Consider the following 18,719-nt stretch of genomic DNA (forward strand, 5'->3'; position numbering starts at 1 on the left):
TGCAGCCAGTTTTGTACTTTTTCGTAGCCATATATGGTACAAGAAAGAGAATGGGCTTGACCAATGAAAACAAAAGCGTTCTCCTGAAAGATGTTGCTTGGGGTTTTGAACAAATAAGTTCAAGAGAGAGGAAGGAGGTGTTTCGAGGGTGATCTGGCTTCAGGAAATGAAAGATAAAGAGTAGGAACACTTTCTTTTTTTAAGTTATCTTCCTTCAGATGTCAGCAGTCAAATGATGCCTTCTTATCCCGCTGAGTGGGAAAACTCCAAAAATGTGTGTTAGGCACCTTTCAAGGTCCAGGGTGGGTGGGAGGAAGAGTGAGATTTTAAGAATTCTCTTTTTAAGGTGCTGTTACAAGGTCAAACGTAAGCCCAACTGCATACTGATGTTTCCAGCAAGTTTAACCTTTGTTTAGCTTTACCAGTTCTTTATGCCATTAAGTGGGATTTAAACACATCCCTTGTGAAACTGGAGAAAAGGTAGTGAAAATTTTGTAGGAAAATGATACTTCCTTATTTTCTTTTACAGCTCTTTAATTACCAACAGAGAAGCAAATGAGCTTATTACCCCTGGTCTCACTTGGATTTCTCCAGAATAAGCCACGGCAAAAAAAAAAAAAAAAAAAGGACTTGTCATGTATTAAAAAGAAACACAACTGCAATGGCCCCAGCTGTTGTGGGCGTCTTCTCACTTCCTCAGGGGTGAAAAAGTCACCAGGAAAACTGGGAACGTTGTGGCTCAGGCAGGAAAGAGACAGCTTCGGTCTATTATGATAATGCACTGTTTGCAATCTGCGTTATTGGTTTGGGTCACACCTTCACAAGATACTGGAGTATTTGTGTGTGACATTTGCAGTGACCCGGTATAGCAAAATCTCCACCATATGTAGAAAAGTAAAGCATTGAAAGCATCACAAACATCACCAAGGTTTCTGGTCTTTTGAGTTCATTTAGCTTTAAAGAGAACAGCTAGCATGGTTAGCCAAGAGGGAAAAGCCAGGCACACCTGATTTTAATTTCGGGCCATATGGATGGATCCAGTGTGAGTAATCGTTTTTATTTGTTTGATTTTTCCAACAACGATTTCTGGGCACCTTTTCGTGTATCAGCCCTTCTTGTAAGTAAGCTCAGTGCAACTGGTAACCACAGGGCAGGGCAGCAAGAGTCAGGGACCCCAGAGAAGCCCTGACAGAGACTTAGGGCTCTTTATCTACTTTTTATTTATTTTTTATTTTTTAGTCCTCACCCGAGGTTATGGTTTTGAGCTTTAGAGGTGGTGCAGGGAGAGAGAGGAACATCAAACATCGATCAGTTGCCTCCCGTACGTGCTCCGACCTGGGATCGAACCTGCGACGCAGGCATGTGCCCTGACTAGGAATCAGGCCGCAAGTTTTTGGTGTACAGGATGACGCTCCAACCAACTGAGCTATCCGGCCAGGGCCGTATGGCTCTTTAGGTGAAAAGAGAAGGTTTCTGAAGGTTTCCCTGAGGAAATGGTAAGGGAGGTAGACTGGGGGTTAAGGTGGTGAGGTTTGGAGGGGGACAGTGTGGCATCCCGGTCCAAGGAAACAGGTTGACCAACTTGGAAACAGTTGGTGATGCCCAGTTTAAGGAGGCAAAGGCTAAGTGGTGTAATTTTCATGTCTGCTCGAGTTTATGAAAGAGGACCACTAGTTCTTTAAAGCAGAAGTTGTTTTTCAAGCTAGGATAAAATAATACTAAGAAGGTAATGTTCAAAACCGTACAATTCTGTGTGATTTATTAAGCATCAAACTAACAGAGAAACTTTTAAAAAAATTAACCAACATTTATAGAGCCCTTAGTGCATGCAAGGCCTGTGCTGAGCTCTGGAAAAAACAGTAGTGAACCCTTCACCTGGGCGGGCGCTGCTGGTCAGAATTCTGCTTCTTGCAGCCAAATACAACCCTGTTTTTTTATTGTGATAAAATAGACTTAGCATAATATTGCCACTTTAGCCATTTAAAAATAACTGTCCAGTTCCGTGGCAATAAGCACATTCACATTATCGTGCACCATTACCACCACCATCTCCTGAACTTTTTGTCATCCCCATCTGAAACTCTGTACACAGAACACGAATCCCCACTCCCTCCTCCCCTCAGCCCTGGCAACCACCACTTACTTTCTATGTCTGTGAATTTACCTACTTTAGGTACCTCTCATTAGTGGAATTCCATAGTATTGTCCATTCATGATTGGTTTATTTCAGTTTGCACGCCTTCAAGGTTCATCCATGATATAGGATGTGTCAGAATTTTTCTCCTTTGGAAGGCTAAATATTCTATTGTTTGTACACACCACATTAATTTATCCATTCATTGAGCCAAACAATATTCATTGTTTATTGTTTCTCCACTGATGGACACTTGGGTTGCTTTCACCTTTTGGCTGTTGTGAGTAATGCTGCTGTGAACATGGGTGTGCAAAAATCTGTTTGAGTATCTGCTGTTACTTCTTTTGGGTGTTTACCCAGAATTGGAATTGCTTGATAATAGTCAGTGTTTAATTTTTCGAGGAACTGCCATTCTGTTTTCCATAGTGGCTGTACCATCTTACATTCCCACAGAGTACACAAGGTTCCAGTTTCTTTACGTCCTTAAAAACACTTATTTTCTGTTTGTTTGTTTGTTTGTTTTTAATAGCCATCCTAGTGTGTGTGAAGTGATAAATCATTGTGGTTTTGATTTGCATTCCCTAATGATTAACACTGTTAAACATCTCTTCACACGTGTATTGGAGGTTTGGATATCGTCTCTGGAGAAAGGTCTATTCACATCCTTTGCCCATTTTTTTTTAGTCAGTGTGCTGTGTCATTGTTGAGTTATAGGCATTCTTTTCGTATTCTGGATAGCAGGTTCTTATGACATGTGTGATTTGCAAGTGTTCTCTCCCCTTCCATAGCTTGCCTTTTCACTCCATTGATAGTGTCCTTTGACGCACAAACATTTTTAATTGTGATGAAGCTTGTCTATTTTTCTCCTTATTTTATTTTTTTGCCGATGCTCTTGGTGTCATATCCAAGAAATCATTGCAAAATCCAGGGTCGTGAAGACTTTGCCCTGTGTTTTTTTCTGAAAGTTTTATACTTGTAGTTTTCATGTTTAGGTCTGTGATTCATTTTAAGTCAATTTCTTATATGGTGTAAGATACGAATCCAACTTCATTTTTTGAAAATGAATATCCAGTTTTCCCACCACCACTTCTTGAAAATACTGTCCTTACCCCACTGAATAGTCTTGAAAATCATTTGACTGTGTATGCAAAGGTTTATTTCTGGGCCCTCCGGTCTACTCCACCAGTCTACATGTCTGTCTTTATGCCAGTACCACACAGATTTGATTACTGTAGTTTTGTAGTAAGTTTGGAAAACCAGACACATGGGACCTCCAATTTTTGTTCTTTTTCAAGAAAGATTGTTTTGGCTATTTGGTGTCACTTGCAATTCTGTAAGAATTTTAGGATGGATTTTTCTATTTCTGAAAAAAAAATAGAAATCATTGAGATTTTGATAGGGATTGACTTAACAGCAACATTAAAAATAACTTTTTTATGTAAATCAGTATCTTTCTTCTAACTTCGGTGTTACAGGAACCTATGAAATTGTAGACACCAGAAGATTCTCGGAGCATATGGATCTGGAGCCTGGCTTCTTCTCACTCCATGCCCTCTCTCTTTCCTTGGTGGTTCTCCTGTTTTCCTTCCCTCGCTGCCTGTACCTCCAAGGGTTGTCTCCAAGAAGGAGTTGGAGAGGAGACGGTGTTGAAGCCCGTGCCCTTAATATTAGACACTGGTCACTACGGTGCTGAGAAAGCCTCTCTGGCCAGGCTCACGGAGTCCTGCAGAACCACTGACTGGACGAACTGAGGGTCACGTGGCCCTCTGTGGTCTGGTGGCGCACAGGACGGCACAGAAGTTGACCCGACCAGCTCTGAAAACAGTCCCCAGCCTGTGTGCTTGGAATCTTAAGTACTTAAAAAAACTGGTTTCAATTACCCTAACATATTTGAATGCTCAAGATTGACACCTTGACAAATTATAGGAAATTGCAAACATTTTCCCAGGCCCAACGATCAGGCCCTTTCCTGGAGATTACAGAGAAGATTCAGGCAGGGAAACCTCCCCTGGGCCAATCTGCAATCACAGGAGGGTGACAGGAGCTGGGATCGGCAGGCTCAAAATACACCCCCCGGGGACCTGCTAGCACTGGGACCAGACCACCAATGTCTCCTGAACTCGGATCCGAACTAAGATGCTGGGGACAGAGGGACCCCGGGCCGATGTTGGCCCTCAAGGAGGGAGAGGGGAAGAAGGGCTAATGTGTCTGCCATAGACAGTATTTTCATTTACAAAGTATTTTGGTTCCTGTCAGGGAAGGTTAAGGCTGGTTGCCAGAAAAACCAACCTTTTCCCCTCCCCACAGGAGGATTAATGCTCTCCCTGAACCCTTAAAAAAAATAATAAAATAAAAGCCTTTTCTTCAAAGGCATCCTGTCTGCAATATTTCAAATGAGACTTTTCCTTCTCGCTGTGGTTTGTCAGTTGGTGGTGGGTGAACCTTGGAAGCTGGTCTGTTAGCACTGAGACGCTCACTCTGCCGGGCGCGACCCGTGGGTGGGTCAGAGACTCTGCCCCGGGGGCTCTGTGATCAGTGTGTGGACCAGTTTTTTGCACGTAGTAAGGGGATGTCTTGATATTTTTCAGTTTGACGTATGGATATTTTGATATTTATTGGGTGTGATGTAAAATGTCATTCTTAGTATGTTTAGTAGTCAAAAACTCGTTAAAGCCATTATTTTAAAACTTATCTTTGTCTAAACAAGGCCCGGTCATGTTACCATATCTGGCTATTCTCAGCGAAATGTCACGCGTAAGTAAGTACGTATAAATAAAGCTCTAAAAAGTAGCCGTTATAAATAAAGCTCTAAAAAGTAGCCGTTTTAGATTAGTTTTGAACCTAGTCCTTATTTGGGCCTTCTGATTTGATTTATATTTGGTTGATTACATTTTTTTAAGAAAATAGGTTTGATATAATGTATTTCTTGATTTAATGGAATAATGTTTTTCCAATGTCAGTCTTTCACAAATCTGTGAACTGCTTGTGTTTTTGTTTGTTTCATCTTTTCCCTAAATCAACGTTTAATACTCACAAAACTGCAAATTTATAGAGGGGCCAATTATCTTTCTAAGATACAATAAAGTAAATACACAACTTTTAAAATACAGAAGTGTTCGTCCATGTGCCATCTAAAATAATCTCCCCTACTCCAGTGGCCCACATACCATTGCTGGGACAACACTGATATCCAGAACCTTCTTTGGTGCTTTCCTTCTTTCTCCCTCTTAAATTCTTTGCTCTAACAAAGATGCCTATACATGAGAAAAGAAATGAGCTTGCAGTTATTAGTGAGAGAAGCGTTCTTAATTTTAAAGAACTCACCCTTCACACTCGTTTGCATAGAATCCTAGTGTTTCTGAATTGACTAGCAACTCATTCGAGGTTAACTATACCTTGATCCAGGCAGTTTTCCCCATTTATTTGTAAGCATCTTGAACGGACTGTGGAGGGCGCTGTCTGAGGATAGAGGAGCACCTGTGTGGTGCAGTGCAGGGTAACGATAGAACTTAGTGAGTGCAGGCTGCGTGCAGTGGGACATGGTTGGCTGTGGCCCGGCCTCACAGGACCTCTTGGAGACTCACCGAGATTTCAATAGAAATGGAGCTGAAAGGGATCAAGAGAAATAGCTCATCCTCTTTTTTATGGGGCACCTGAGGCGCAGAGGGGCAAAATGGCCTATCTAGGGTCATGCTGTTTGTTGGTGACAAAGTTTGAGGCTTGGTAAGGAAACTCTCATGCTAGCAACCTCAGCACCCTGGTCCTGAAAACGGCTGCTTTCCAAAGAAAGAGGAGCAAGCCCCAAGCCACCACTTCAGCCAAGATCCGAGGTCACTGGTGTGGTGATATTCTTAGGCATGACAGAACTGTGTCGAGTTAACCCGGGCAAGACACCTCATGACCTGGAGCCCCTTCACAGTTAAAGGGATTTCTGGCCATGACAATAAGTGCAAGGGATTGATGATTTGCTCCTCAGGTGCCCTGGTGCCTTATAGTCCTACTGAGGGGACTTCTGTTCTAGAACCCAAGTTCAGAGCCATCTCCGAGTGCTACCATTTACGGATGTAATGCATATCCTTGAAATGTCCCCACGACTTCGTAACCAGCAGAGTCCAGGCTAAATGCCAAGTGGAAATTCTGAAGCTCTGAATCCCAATCCTGGGTTTTTCCTCCCGAGTTCAGACTGAAAGTTTTAATAAAGCCCTAATGACTAATCACAAATCTTATGTTTCCGTTGCCTTAAATGTGACTTGCAAAGGTCAAAACTACTAACCAATAGTTCAGAAACCATTTATAGTCAACCCTTGAGCAACACAGGTTTAAACTGTGCATGTCCACTATACATACATTTCCCCAGTAAATACTGCAAATGTGTTTTCTCTTCTTTATGACTTCTAATGACACATTTTCTAGCTTATTTTATTGTAAGGATATAGTAAATAATAGGGGTAACATACAAAATCTGTGTTAACTGACTACTTGTGTTAATGGGAAGGCTTCCAGTCAGCAGTAGGCTATTAGTAGGTAAGTTTGGGGAGAGTCAAAGTTATATGTGATTTTTCCACTGTGGGACGGGGAGTTGGCACCCCTAACCCCCACGTTGTTCAAGGGTCCACTGTACCAACTCCTTCCTGTGCTCTGGCAGGCTTTGGGATGCAAAGATGAACCGGCAGGTGGGGGAGCTGTCCTGGAGGAACTCACAGACAAGCGAAATATCAAACCAACCCTAGCAGAGAGGTGACGCAACAAACTCGAGGGTGACCTTCCTGTGAAGGTTTCCCAGACACTCTGGGGAGAACTAGTGGATCCCAGTCCTTGAGGCTGTGCAGCCCTTACCTCCCTTTTACGCAGTTTCTGTGCTCTGCTTTGAGGTCTGTTACCCCTTTGGACAGTGAGTTCCTATAGGGCAGCAGCTGTATTTTATGCAGCTCTGTTTCCCGTGCCTGGCATAAGTAGGTGGCACTCCCACATCCTTTTCAGGGGTGGGGGTGGGCAGTGTCCTAGGAAAACACAGAGTAGGGAGCAGTTCCATCGGATGCAGACCAGGCAGTATGTTCAGCCCGAGGGTCGCAGGTGAGGAAGGAGAAGGCATGGAGCTGGCATTTGAAAGACCAGGAGAGGGTTCTGGGCGCTGTTTCGGCAGGGCTGAGAAGCAATGATGTGAATGTCCTGTCCTGTCCTGTGAGTGTGTCTGTCCTGTCTACATTGTACGAGCCCTTGTCTTCCACATGGCACTTTCCTGAAGGAGACAAACACCTTCAGTCAGTCTGTACATTTCACCTAGACAAACCAGGTGTCTGTGGAGCTGGGGTCAGCCGATAGTTAGCTCGTTAGTTGTTGGTCAGTTTCCAGCTGTGTATGTTCATGGTGAAAATCCACAGAAATGCTACAGAGGGCCATTTCTCATAAAAACCATTTCAAATAAGCTTTATAAGGTCCCAAGGAATGTGTGGGAGCTCTGAAGTCCGTGATTCATGCACGTATGGCCAATGGGGAATGTGCCTAAACCTTCTGTAGGAAAGAGGTGGGTGTCTCTGAATGTGACGTTGTGGTTCCTGTAAAGACTTTGTTGCAACATGCCCCCCAAAGCCCCCTTTACCTTAGCACTTGTTTTCTAACAAATGATAAACGTGTGCATTAATAATGACACCGACTCTCATTTGTTCCTCCCTGCTACAATGTAAACTGCAGGAAGGCAGGGACCGGTGTTTGTCATTGCTGTAGCCCAAGGGCCCAGGTCAGTGTCTGGCACATAGTGGCTGCTCATTGAATGAGTGACTGGTGATATTCATTCATTCTGTGCTCCAGACACGAGCTCAGGTAAAGGGAAGGACAGCTGTCCTAAGAGAAATGGAACTCGGTGTTGGGGGGTCATTTGGATTCCCTCCGGAGAGCTGGCCTCAGTGGCATAGGCTGCCTCCTCTCCAGGCCTCACCTCAGATGTCGTAAACAGACCTAAGCAATAGGAATGGCGGTGCCTGGACAGCACTCTGGTCTTTTAAGTGGGTGTTGTTCAAATGTACTCTTCATCAAAGGAAGTAGCTGTGACGCAGTCCCAAAGGAGCACTGCGTTGGGAGCCCTGGGTTCAAACCCCAGACACGTGCATTTCTAGCTGCCCGATTTAAGGTCTGCTCTTAGCCCTTCCTGAGCCTCAGTGTCCTCACCCAGAAAGTTGGGCAGTAATCCCCTCTTCGCTGCGCCCCTAGCACTGTGGCTCTTGATACCCGGGAGGCCCTCTGGGAGCAGCCTCAGGCCCGGGGAGAGCCTCAGGCTGGCTGACAGGGTGGGTGGGTTCTGTGAGCCTGTTTTCGAGCCAGTCTCCAGCTCTCCCAGGGAAAGATCCAGTGACGCCCCGTGAGTTTTGTTAGGGAAGGTTGTGCAGCACCCCTCCATCGCCACCCCCACCCAAACCCAAATCCCCAGCAAGTCAGGAAGATGTATGTCTTTGAAAACATTGGGAGGTCTGCTTTGGATCACCCTTGGAGCTGTGGCTTCCCTGAGCAGCTGAGAGTGAAGGGAAGCCGCTCCTCTGCCCAGAACTCCCCCCCCCACTCCCCACACCACCCCCACCCCCACCGCTCGCTCAGCGAGCGTGTCCCACACAGGGGCTGCCTTCACGCGGCTTTGGCGGCCGTTGACTTTTAAATCATAAAAAGCCGCTCTGTATAGTTTACTCTGTTGCTAGAAGGCAGCGGAACATAGGTATTAAAAAAAAAGGAAAGAAAGAAAGAGCAGAAGAAGCAGCCGTTAATCCCGACAGGCTTCTGGGCACCAGAGCAGCTACGGATGACAAAAGTTAATTAGAAACATGAGCAGTTTAACCAGAAACACTTGTGACAATTGGAAGGACAGCTTCTCTGGTAGGAGAACTTTCTACAGGGCGTTGTTTCGTGAGAAAGTGGCTGCTGCTAGGTAAGTCGTGTCATGGTGACTTTGCAAACGGGACGTGCTCCGTGGGGGCTGAGGTGCCGCATCCTGTCTGTTCCACGCAGCGGCAGGCGTAGGGGGCACGAGGGCACTGGGCTCAGCCGCGACCTGCCTTCCCTGCTACTTTGGCTCTGACAGCTGCCCTTGCGTAGCAGTTGGAGCTCCAGGGTTCCGAGTGCTTCCCGACAGGGGTGCTACCGTGTTCGTGTCTGTGCTATGGGCTGCCTCAGTGGGGAGCAGAACTCCACTTTGGAACCCGCCCTTCCCAGGATAATTCCAGTTGTAGTTTGGAAGTGTGTTGAGGCTTTTCTGAGAACAGAGTCTGGCTGGGGAAACACTCCCTGAGCGCCAAGGGGAAAGCCTTGACTCTCAGATAACCTGTGTGTTGTCTTGCCTACAGTGAAGCCATGTGCGGCTTGCACTAAAAAGTCTTTCTTATTTTAAGTCTACTGTGAACCATCTTTGTAACTCTTGAAAAGGGCCAAAAGGGGAGAAAACGGACCTGTTCTGATAGGACTTAGCAGCTCCTGTGAGTAATTCTTCTTCTGTAAAGATTGTACTTGGTTTCCCTTCTTTTCCTATTTTTTTTTTGCCTGTTCTGTTTTAATGTCTCTGCTATATTGTTTTGTTAAAGTTGGATAATGTTCGATTGTTTCCCATAACCGGGAACCGGTATTGTGGGCTCAATAATTCAAAACAGTAGATACTTCCTGCATCTTTCCTGCACCACCACCGTGGTGGTGCAGGTTTCAGTTTGTTTCTTTTTCCACAAATGTAAGTGCTCTGTTGTGCTCTGTGAGCATTTGACAGTAAGATCAGCGTGCCTTTGCACAGCGTATGCCAAAATGGGAACTGTGTGTGATGGAGAGCAGGGGGAAGTGAAGGTAAGATTGAACTGCAGGTAGTGTACAAAGCAGGTGTAGAGCTGTAAGGTGTTTGAGTTTGGAGTGGCTGGCTAAGCAGTCACGGCTGACCCTCCCGAGTCCTCAGTGCAGGTCCACAGGCGTAATTCAGGTTTCCCTCTCTTCCCCATCTCTGCAGAGCCATTGGCCAGCCCAGCCTCCTCCCACCCCGGAATGAGCGAAAATGCACCTGCTTCTTTGGAGAGTGGCAGCGGCTCCACCCTTGCTAATTGCAGCGTCTCCTCGGCCATCCCGCAGCCCGGCGCAGCCACCAAGCCCTGGCGCAGCAAGCCCATCAGTGTGAAGCACAGCGCCACGTCCTCCATGCTCTCGGTCAAGCAGCCCGTGTCCGAGGCCCCCAGGCCCAGCCCCGAAGCCTTGAAGCCAGCGCCCAACAATCAGAAGTCCATGCTGGAAAAACTGAAACTTTTCAACAGCAAAGCGGGTTCCAAGGCGGGTGAGGGCCCGGGGTCACGGGACACGAGCTGCGAGCGGCTGGAGATTCTGTCCAGCGTTGAAGAGAGCGAAGAGATGGAGGCCACCGGCCGCACGCCCTCCATGGCGGGCCCCACTTCCAGCAGCCCCAAGATCGCGCTCAAGGGCATTGCCCAGAGAACTTTCAGCCGGGCCCTGACCACCAAGAAGAGTTCCCCGAAAGGCAACGAGAAGGAAAAGGAGAAACAACAGCGGGAAAAGGAAAAGGAGAAAAGCAAGGACCTCACCAAGAGAGCCTCCGTGACGGAGAGGCCAGACCTCAAAGAGGGGCCCAAAGAAGACCCCAGTGGGGCAGCGGTGACCGAGATGCCAAAAAAGTCCTCCAAGATCGCCAGCTTCATCCCCAAAGGGGGCAAGCTCAGCAGTGCCAAGAAGGAGGCCCCAGCCCCTTCCCTCAGTGGAATACCAAAACCAGGAATGAAGAGCATGCCTGGGAAATCCCCAAGTGCCCCTGCCCCTTCCAAGGAGGGGGAGCGGAGCCGGGGTGGGAAGCCGAGCTCGGGGCTCCCCCAGCAGAAGCCCCAGCTGGACGGCAGACACTCCAGTTCCTCCTCCAGCCTGGCATCCTCAGAAGGGAAAGGCCCAGGAGGGACCACCCTGAACCACAGCATCAGCAGCCAGACTGTCAGTGGGTCCGTCGGAACCACCCAGACCACAGGAAGCAACACCGTCAGCGTTCAGCTACCTCAGCCCCAGCAGCAATACAGCCACCCCAACACTGCCACGGTCGCGCCTTTCCTGTACAGGTAGGAGCCGCCCCCCACCTGCTTCCCGGGCCACTGGGCAACGGAGCCTTTCTGGTGGCTTCTGGGTAACCGAGGGCAGGAATCAGGACTGCCCCCCTGGGAACATGTAAACCCACAGCTAAGGCACCAGCAATAAGCTCCTAGTAGATAGATGCACAGTGTGCTGGAGGGAACAATTAATACGGGAGGGCTTGGTGAGGGGCACGAGAGGGCTAAAGAAAGGAGGTGAAACTTGAGGTGACCCAGGGTGAAGAGCTCACCCAGCGGCCATGGGGCCATGGGGCTGTGGGGGCATTTCGGAGAGAGCAGCAGCATGAGCAACCACGTGAGAGGTGGTTTGGTGGCACCTGACAGTCTCCAGCATCAGTCCCGATGCATCTGAATGTACTTTAAAACGTGAGAAACGTAGACACCGCCTCGCTGTACAACTGAGACTCCTCACAGAGGTGTTTGTCTTGAGTTTCCAGCCCCTCCTGATCTCTTGCCACAGCACACGTGTGAAGCATGTTTCCGGTCCCTGCCGTGTGCTGGGATGTTAGGAGAGGACAGGGTGAGGGAGAAGGGGAGTGGTGAGGAAGGACCGTGCTGAGAGAACGAAAGAACCCAGGTTGTGCTGAGGAGACAAGCCTGGGTGTTTGCGCCTGACTGCCCTTCTGTCTGTCATCTGCCCCTCAGTCTCTCTCGTCTCTGACGGTGGCACTTCCATAGGAACAGATGTGGGGCCAGTGCTGCCGGCCCTGTGTGGCTCTGGCCTCACGAGATTTCCTGGCTGCTCAGCGCACACCACACACCTTTGCAGAATGCAGACACTGGCTCCGGGTGCCACGTGATACACGTGGAGGAGTCCTCTCCCGGCGGATGGGAGCTCCCCCAGCGCTGGTCCTAAGGAGGCCTCGGAGCTTTGCTCACGGCCGTCAACTTGATCTGTGCTTCGGGCGTGTAGTGTCTTTGACCGCACCGCACAGTTGAATGATAACTAACATGTCTGCATAGCAAAGGGGGACCAAGGATTGAATGATTGGATGTCACATTCTAGGCACTCATTTTACAGCCTCTACCCTAAGTACATACACACACCCAACTGTACACACACACTCAGACACCCAAAGGTGTGGATGCCCATTGGCAGGCACACGTAAGTGTGAGAGCCAGTGCACGTTTGTATAGAAAATGCAGATGCACATGTGCACACGTGTATTTACATAGCTGTTCATAAGCAGAGGCTTGTGCCCACTGCCCTCTCTCCCTGCCTGAGTCGTGTTGTAAGAGATCGTCACCATTCCTGCCAGCAGCTGATGGCAGGACTCGCTGGAGTGATTTCAGAGGAAAGCCAGCCAGGTCCAGCCGGTGCGGGAGTGTCAAGCCTTGCCTCGTCCCTCTTCCCTTTCCCTCCGCTCACCCTCCCCTTTAGGAGGGTCATGCCAGAACTTTTAAACTGGGAGCGAGTCATCTTCCTATTAAATCACGTCATCAGCTCAGCTAGCAGTCCTGCGAGGAGTGCCAAGGCTCAGCTAAGGACTCGGCGCTCGTCTACACGCACAGCTTTTGATACAACAGTTCTCTGAACCACGGAGGCCACTGAGTTGCTCCCCGTGAAGTGTTTATCATTCCAGTAACATTCGTAGTCTTGAGGTAATGCATATTTAAGCAGCTGTTTACAGATTCTTGATTTACATTTTCAAAATTAAAACACAAAGAGTCTTTGTTCACCATCAATCCCATACCCCCCTTTTTTGTCTGTAATTATTTCTAAGATTATAAAATATTTAACCTTTCAAAAAAATGTCAAGCTTTTTTTAACGAGAGGGAAAACTCTGTGTGATTAAGAGCAAGTGTCTGACAAGCAGGAGAAAGGAGGAAATGCCCTGTGTATCTACAGAGCCCCATGCAAAGCTTACTCTGTTGGAGGTCCTGCTGCTGCCCGAGGTGCCTTTGTGCTCTGGGTGAGCCGGGGAGGAGGCCGGGAGGAGGTGCACTGAGCTAGGAGTCAGGCCTCCTGGACTCTGGCCTTGATGCAGCACCCTGTGTGGCCTTGGCACTGAGTGTGTGCGGAAGCCTTGCTGAGAGCTTTTCGTGCCCCAGCTTGTTTCCTTATTCCCACATTTCCCTGAGCTGCCTACCTTTTTGAAATCCCCATTCTATAGCTGAGCAAAGCTGAGGCTTAGAGTGATTGAATAACCCGTTCTCAGTCACAGAGCTCACAGCCAGAAGAGCTAGTGTTTAACCCGAAGGCTGTGTGAGGAGAGAGAATGTTGTTAACCACCACACTGTCTTGGCTCTGCAAACCACGGTGTCACTCTGAACCTGACTGCCCCCATCTCTAAAGTGAGGAGACGGGACTAGGTTACAGAAGCTATTAAAATGGTGTAGATTTCCTTTGTGCTCTAAAACGCTCTCTCAAGTTCACGGCTCACTGTATATAACCTGCCCGGCTCTCCCTAGAACCTCTTCATGTTAGTGATTTAACCAAGGGATACAAGGAAGATCAACCATTTTAAAAATTACTCAGAATGAATTTATATTTACCAATTTAGAAATAACAGTGTCACTGCCTCTGTGTCATACCACATGTGATTTTTGTAGCAGCCAACAGAGGTCCCTGCCATTCCCTCTGTCCAGGTGAGGGCCCCGTGGTTCAGAGGGGAAGGGGTGTCCTCAGATGGGCATGGCTATCAGGTTACGGAGTTCCTTCTACTGCCCAGCATCCTTCTAGGCCTAAAATGTCCTCATCCATCCATTCAACACACTGATTCTGCCTTGGCTGCCAACTCAGCCTATGAGCTTAAGCGGATCGTGTTCTTCAGCGTACATATCAAAAGAACCAGCCCTTGCCTTCAGAGCGCTCAATCTAGCTGAGGAAAGATGTCTTAGTTACATCACATCGTCACACACAGCCATTGGGAAAATACGGAGGGTGGGCAGAGTGGACCGCTGGCACAGTCGGGAAGGCTTCCAGGCCAAGAGGACATGGGAACTGCATCCTAAAGGCAGATTAGGGGCAAACTAAGGGAGAAAGAGGGGCAGGGCCCGTGGGCAGGAGTCACAGTAGCTACAGAGACAAAATGGCTAAGGGCGTGGTGAGATCCAGGGATGGAGAGATGCCACCTGTGGGTGGTGCTGAGGGCAGGGCTCTGTGTCCAGGGCATGAGGGGCAGGAGAAGGGGCTGTAAATGGAGGAAGACTTGTGTGACGTGGGGTGTCTTCTGCCACTGTAAGGAGTTTAGACCTTATTCTTTGGGAAATGGGAAACCATTGGAGGCCTCTCATCAGAGGACAGTGTGGTCATATTGGTGACACAGAGATCAGTGAGGCTGGCGTGAGGAGTGGACCGGAACTAGGAACAGTCTGGGACAGAGGTCATGAATTCAGGTGCCTGATCGGGCCCCCAAAGGGTAGTATAGATGGGGGTCTTGGGAACAGCAGGGCTGTGGCAGAGGGAACGCCACACCTCTAGGGGGAGCCGCCACCCCCTGGCACCAGTGGGCGGAGCTCGGTCTTCCCAGACTTGCTTATTTTTTACTGGAAAGCCAGAAGTTGCTAAGGGTGATTCCTTGTGTGATCCCCCGATTTTTAAATGTTGAAACTAATTCAAAAGCTTTAAATTATTATGCATACCCATCCTAATAAATCCCTGGGCTGGTTCCTACACCTGGCTGCCATTTACAGCCCCCCGCTGGAGGCAGCGTGCCTGTTTACGGAGCTCTCACGGGGCCTGGTTAGAGATGGTGAGAGCCTGGACTCTGGCCAGGGGATGGAGAGGACCCCTGGGAATGTGGAAATCCTTTAAAGATAGAGATGGCCAGAAATGGGAACTGTTGGCTTGAGGCCAAAGGGAGGAAGAATAGATGGATGAGTTGAGGTGTATCAGCACATCCCCCACATTTAAGAGAGTTCTCATTCTTGGCAAACACTTTCTTCACAGAGAGTGAAATCTGGTTGCATTAGCTCAGGACGCTAATGAATTAATACTGTCACACCCAGGGACGTGCATCCGAGTGTAGTTACGCATTTGCACGCCATGCCTAAATGAACAGGGGTAGGGGTAGTTGTGGCAAGAACACAGTACATGGAGCGGTTGCCTCGATTTGCTTGACAAATAAGGGCATGGAGAAGGTTTGGGGAAGTACACATTTCAGTCAAGTGTTGAAATGATGATCAATGAGACCTTTCATGTCAGGAGATCTGAGCTGTGAATCAGAGACCTGGAGGGCAAGCACACCTGCTTGGCACGCAGTCGTGACTGGTTTTACAGTCACCTCTTCAGAGAAGCCATGCCAGGAGGATTTGGGCGGGGGGAGTGGGGGCTGTCAATGGAGTCACCTTATGCTTGACTTGCGGTGTTGCTGGTTACTTAGAAGTTGCTGCTTGGCATAAGCCAAATGATTCAGTCTACCCAGTACTCCCGGCATTTTGCTGGCCAGACTTAGCGTCCTGATGGGGATTCGGAGGAGCAGTCCCCAGTGACGGATGGCAGCCCCTCCGACTGGGCGATGAATATTTCATCTTTTACAGCTCGGTGGCTCTCTCTGCGTCTAGGACGTTGCTCCACACGCGCTAATGAATTATTTAGTGTCAGTCTGCCAGTCTGCTCCGTCCTAAAGCTCCTTGCTGAAGTGGGTGCTATGGAAAGATCACAGGGGTCCAGATGTGCATGTTACCGTGCGTGACAGGTGTCTCTGCTGTGGTTTGTGTGTGAAGGTCCCAGACAGACACCGAAGGGAATGTTACCGCTGAGTCCAGCTCAGCAGGTGTGAGCACGGAGCCTGGCCACTACACCAAGAGCGGACAGCCTGCGCTGGAAGAACTCGCCGGTGAGTACGCAACACTGTGCCCATTGGCAGTGCTGTCTAACCACCTGCGGGAAGGACACAATTGGAAGTTGGTTTACTGTGGCATTGATTGACGAGCTAAACAAATTTATTTATTTTTCTTACCTTTCTGTTCCCTTTCTTTCCTGTTCTCTCTCACACACAATCTATCCCTTCCTCCCCCAAATCGTAAATACGTCTCTTACCTGTTGGCAGATCATCTTTTAAGGTATGTTCCATTTCATTCATACAGGGGCGCTGAGCTGCCCCGACACCTAGCTCTGAATCACCTGGTTTACGCTTCAGATAAAGACGCTTTCCAGCAAGAGTTGGAACTCACGGTGTTGCCTCCTTTTTTCTTTCCTGTGTGGAAGCACCACCTGAACATTGTTCTTAGCATCCTCTATTAATTGGAAAGATTACAGCCTGCAGCTTTCACCAAAACCAAAACCAAATAAAATTATTTAAGTATAGCCCAGACCATGATGATTGAGGGGGCATTATATAAAAATAGAAAATCCACAGTTGTCATGTCATTCACGCCACAGATATGTACCTGTTAATGCTACCCTGTCACACTCTCCACTTGGAGAACGGAAGTCAGCATCTGAGTTAGACTTTCTACTGCAGTGCTATCTGAGTTTCCACCTCCCCGGTCTGTCTTCCTCGTTCCCCAGCTCTGCCCTGCGTGCTGGCAACTTCTCACGGGGCAGTGGGTGGTAAACCGTGCATTTAGCAAGTAGCTGTGTTATTCTCCTACCTTTCCACTTCCACAGTTGGGTTAGAAATTGAGTCTGTGTTTAAAACTCATGTATTAGACTTGTTGTCCGTGACCACATCATTTTCACAGCCACGTCACAGCTGTGGCATTGGTCTGCAGCCAGAATAATCGAATCTTACCCGTCTCACCGTTAGCTGTAGTATTAATGTATGAGGATCAGAGCGAGTTAACTGTTTCCTTCTGGTTCTGCTGACTGGGCGCTGTGACAGAGCAGAGTTTCCAAGCTGTGGGTAACTGATGTGTCTTACGGTAGTTTGGGGCTCCATATTCGGCGTTGATTTTAGTCCCTTTCCTCCAGGGTGTGCAGCTCCCTTGCATATGAGAGCATGGATAGCTCAGGGAAAGGGCCAAGAGAAGGGTGTGGCATTCAGCTGACGGCTCAGGCCTCCACACGCATCCCGGATCATGCTCTTCTGTACACACATCAAAAGAGCAAGCCAGGGCTTTGGGGCCCGGCGTGTATCAGATGCGTGTCCCGTGGAGTAGTGTGGATTCGAGTCAGGCACCGGAACTCAGGAAAATTCACATTTGAAAAGCAAAAGCAGCATCCAGAAACATTCCACAAAACCCTTAAGTTTCATAGTGCCAGGTTGCAGCTTGTAATCTTTCTCTCATTTCTCTCCTTCTCCTCGTGTCTCCTCTGCATCAGGACGGTAACACCAACTAGGAGCTCAGACAGCCTGAGGTGCTGCCGGTTGCTTTGGGGAGGGCAGATAGTGCAACCAGTTGTGCCTGCTCAAGCATTCTTCTGTGTTAAGCCAAATGGCGTTGGCTGTGAATGAAGATTTCTTAGTCAGGGTGACTCGTCTTTACATTCAAGCAGTAGGGCTCACGTGTGTGACTATATGGTGAATTATTTTATGGAGACGCTGCACAGTGGCATGGGGTCAAATTTAACTGATCCGCAACTGCTCCCTTGAAATGACAATGAATGGCGGGTATATTTAGAAATGGACATTTATGAGGCTATTTGGTCAATTGCTTCGTTCTTCCTGTGCTTATGCAAATAGTTGGATTTTCCGATGGTGCTTGGTCATTTACACAGCACTACTGTTAAGACCTGCATCATGGATTGTAGAGTTAGAAAGAACCACACAATCCTGTTTGTTTCTTATTCAGCCTTTGACTCCCTTCTGTCATTCACCGATGAATCACCTTTCTGTCTCTGCTTGGGTATTTCTTGTGACAGAAAGATTATTCCTTCATTAGGCGGCCTTTTCATATTTTGTGGTTTTAATGGGTAACAGTTCTTAACTCTTACATTTTTAATCCCTGGATATAATCCAGCCTCCGGAAGTTCACAGACGATTTCGATCCTTTTCATGTAGCGGCTTGTCCTTTAAGCCGCCTTCTTCTAAGTGAAGATCCCAGGTTTCTTCCATGTTCTTTGTGTAACACCCTGACATCCTCTAAACCCAGCCCTGTGGGGTCAGAGTGTGCAGTGTTCTCTCCATCACGGCCAATGGCTGGAGAGAAGGCTGCCCTTGGCAAATGCAAGAGCCACAGGTAGACATAGAACAGCTTAATTTTTATAATCCCTGTGTATGAGCTGAAAGGATCCTGCAATTTCCACAGAGCATGGTTGTATTTTTATTTTGTTCAGGCTGAGAGATGGCGGGAAAATCATACACTCAGGTTGGCTTCCAAGGAGGCAGAATTGACAGCTCAGGATGTGGTCACCTGTGCAAGGCAGGTGGATTATTAGTGTGCGTTTCTGGGTCACTCCTGGCATCTGGCGTGTATAGGGCTCTGGGGGAAGCGAACATTTCCCAGCAGGAACCACTGCTCCCCAAGAGGGGACTGGGACAGTCAGCTTCAATGAGCCCTCCGTTTGTGCCAGGAACTCCTCATACGGTCCTCCTCCTCACCCTGCGAATGGAAGGGTTTTATCCCCATTTCGCAGATGTCCTTCAGAAGAGTGAGTG

General features: G+C 48.2%; 1 protein-coding gene across 6 annotated transcripts in view; it reads left to right on the forward strand.

Annotated features, from left to right (window-relative positions):
- The window catches only part of NAV2 (neuron navigator 2), a 367,706-nt gene that overhangs the window by 201,855 nt on the left and 147,132 nt on the right, over positions 1-18,719 (forward strand). For all 6 annotated transcript variants that reach the window (XM_045825827.1, XM_045825831.1, XM_045825829.1 and 3 more), the window contains 2 exons: positions 10,104-11,205; positions 15,904-16,016. In XM_045825827.1, coding sequence (XP_045681783.1) covers positions 10,104-11,205; positions 15,904-16,016 — 1,215 coding nt within the window. The remainder of the gene's footprint in view (positions 1-10,103; positions 11,206-15,903; positions 16,017-18,719) is intronic.

The sequence above is a fragment of the Phyllostomus hastatus genome, unplaced genomic scaffold, assembly GCF_019186645.2.
Source record: "Phyllostomus hastatus isolate PE091 unplaced genomic scaffold, TTU_PhHast_1.1 phas_scaffold_585, whole genome shotgun sequence".
Lineage (NCBI taxonomy): Eukaryota > Metazoa > Chordata > Mammalia > Chiroptera > Phyllostomidae > Phyllostomus > Phyllostomus hastatus.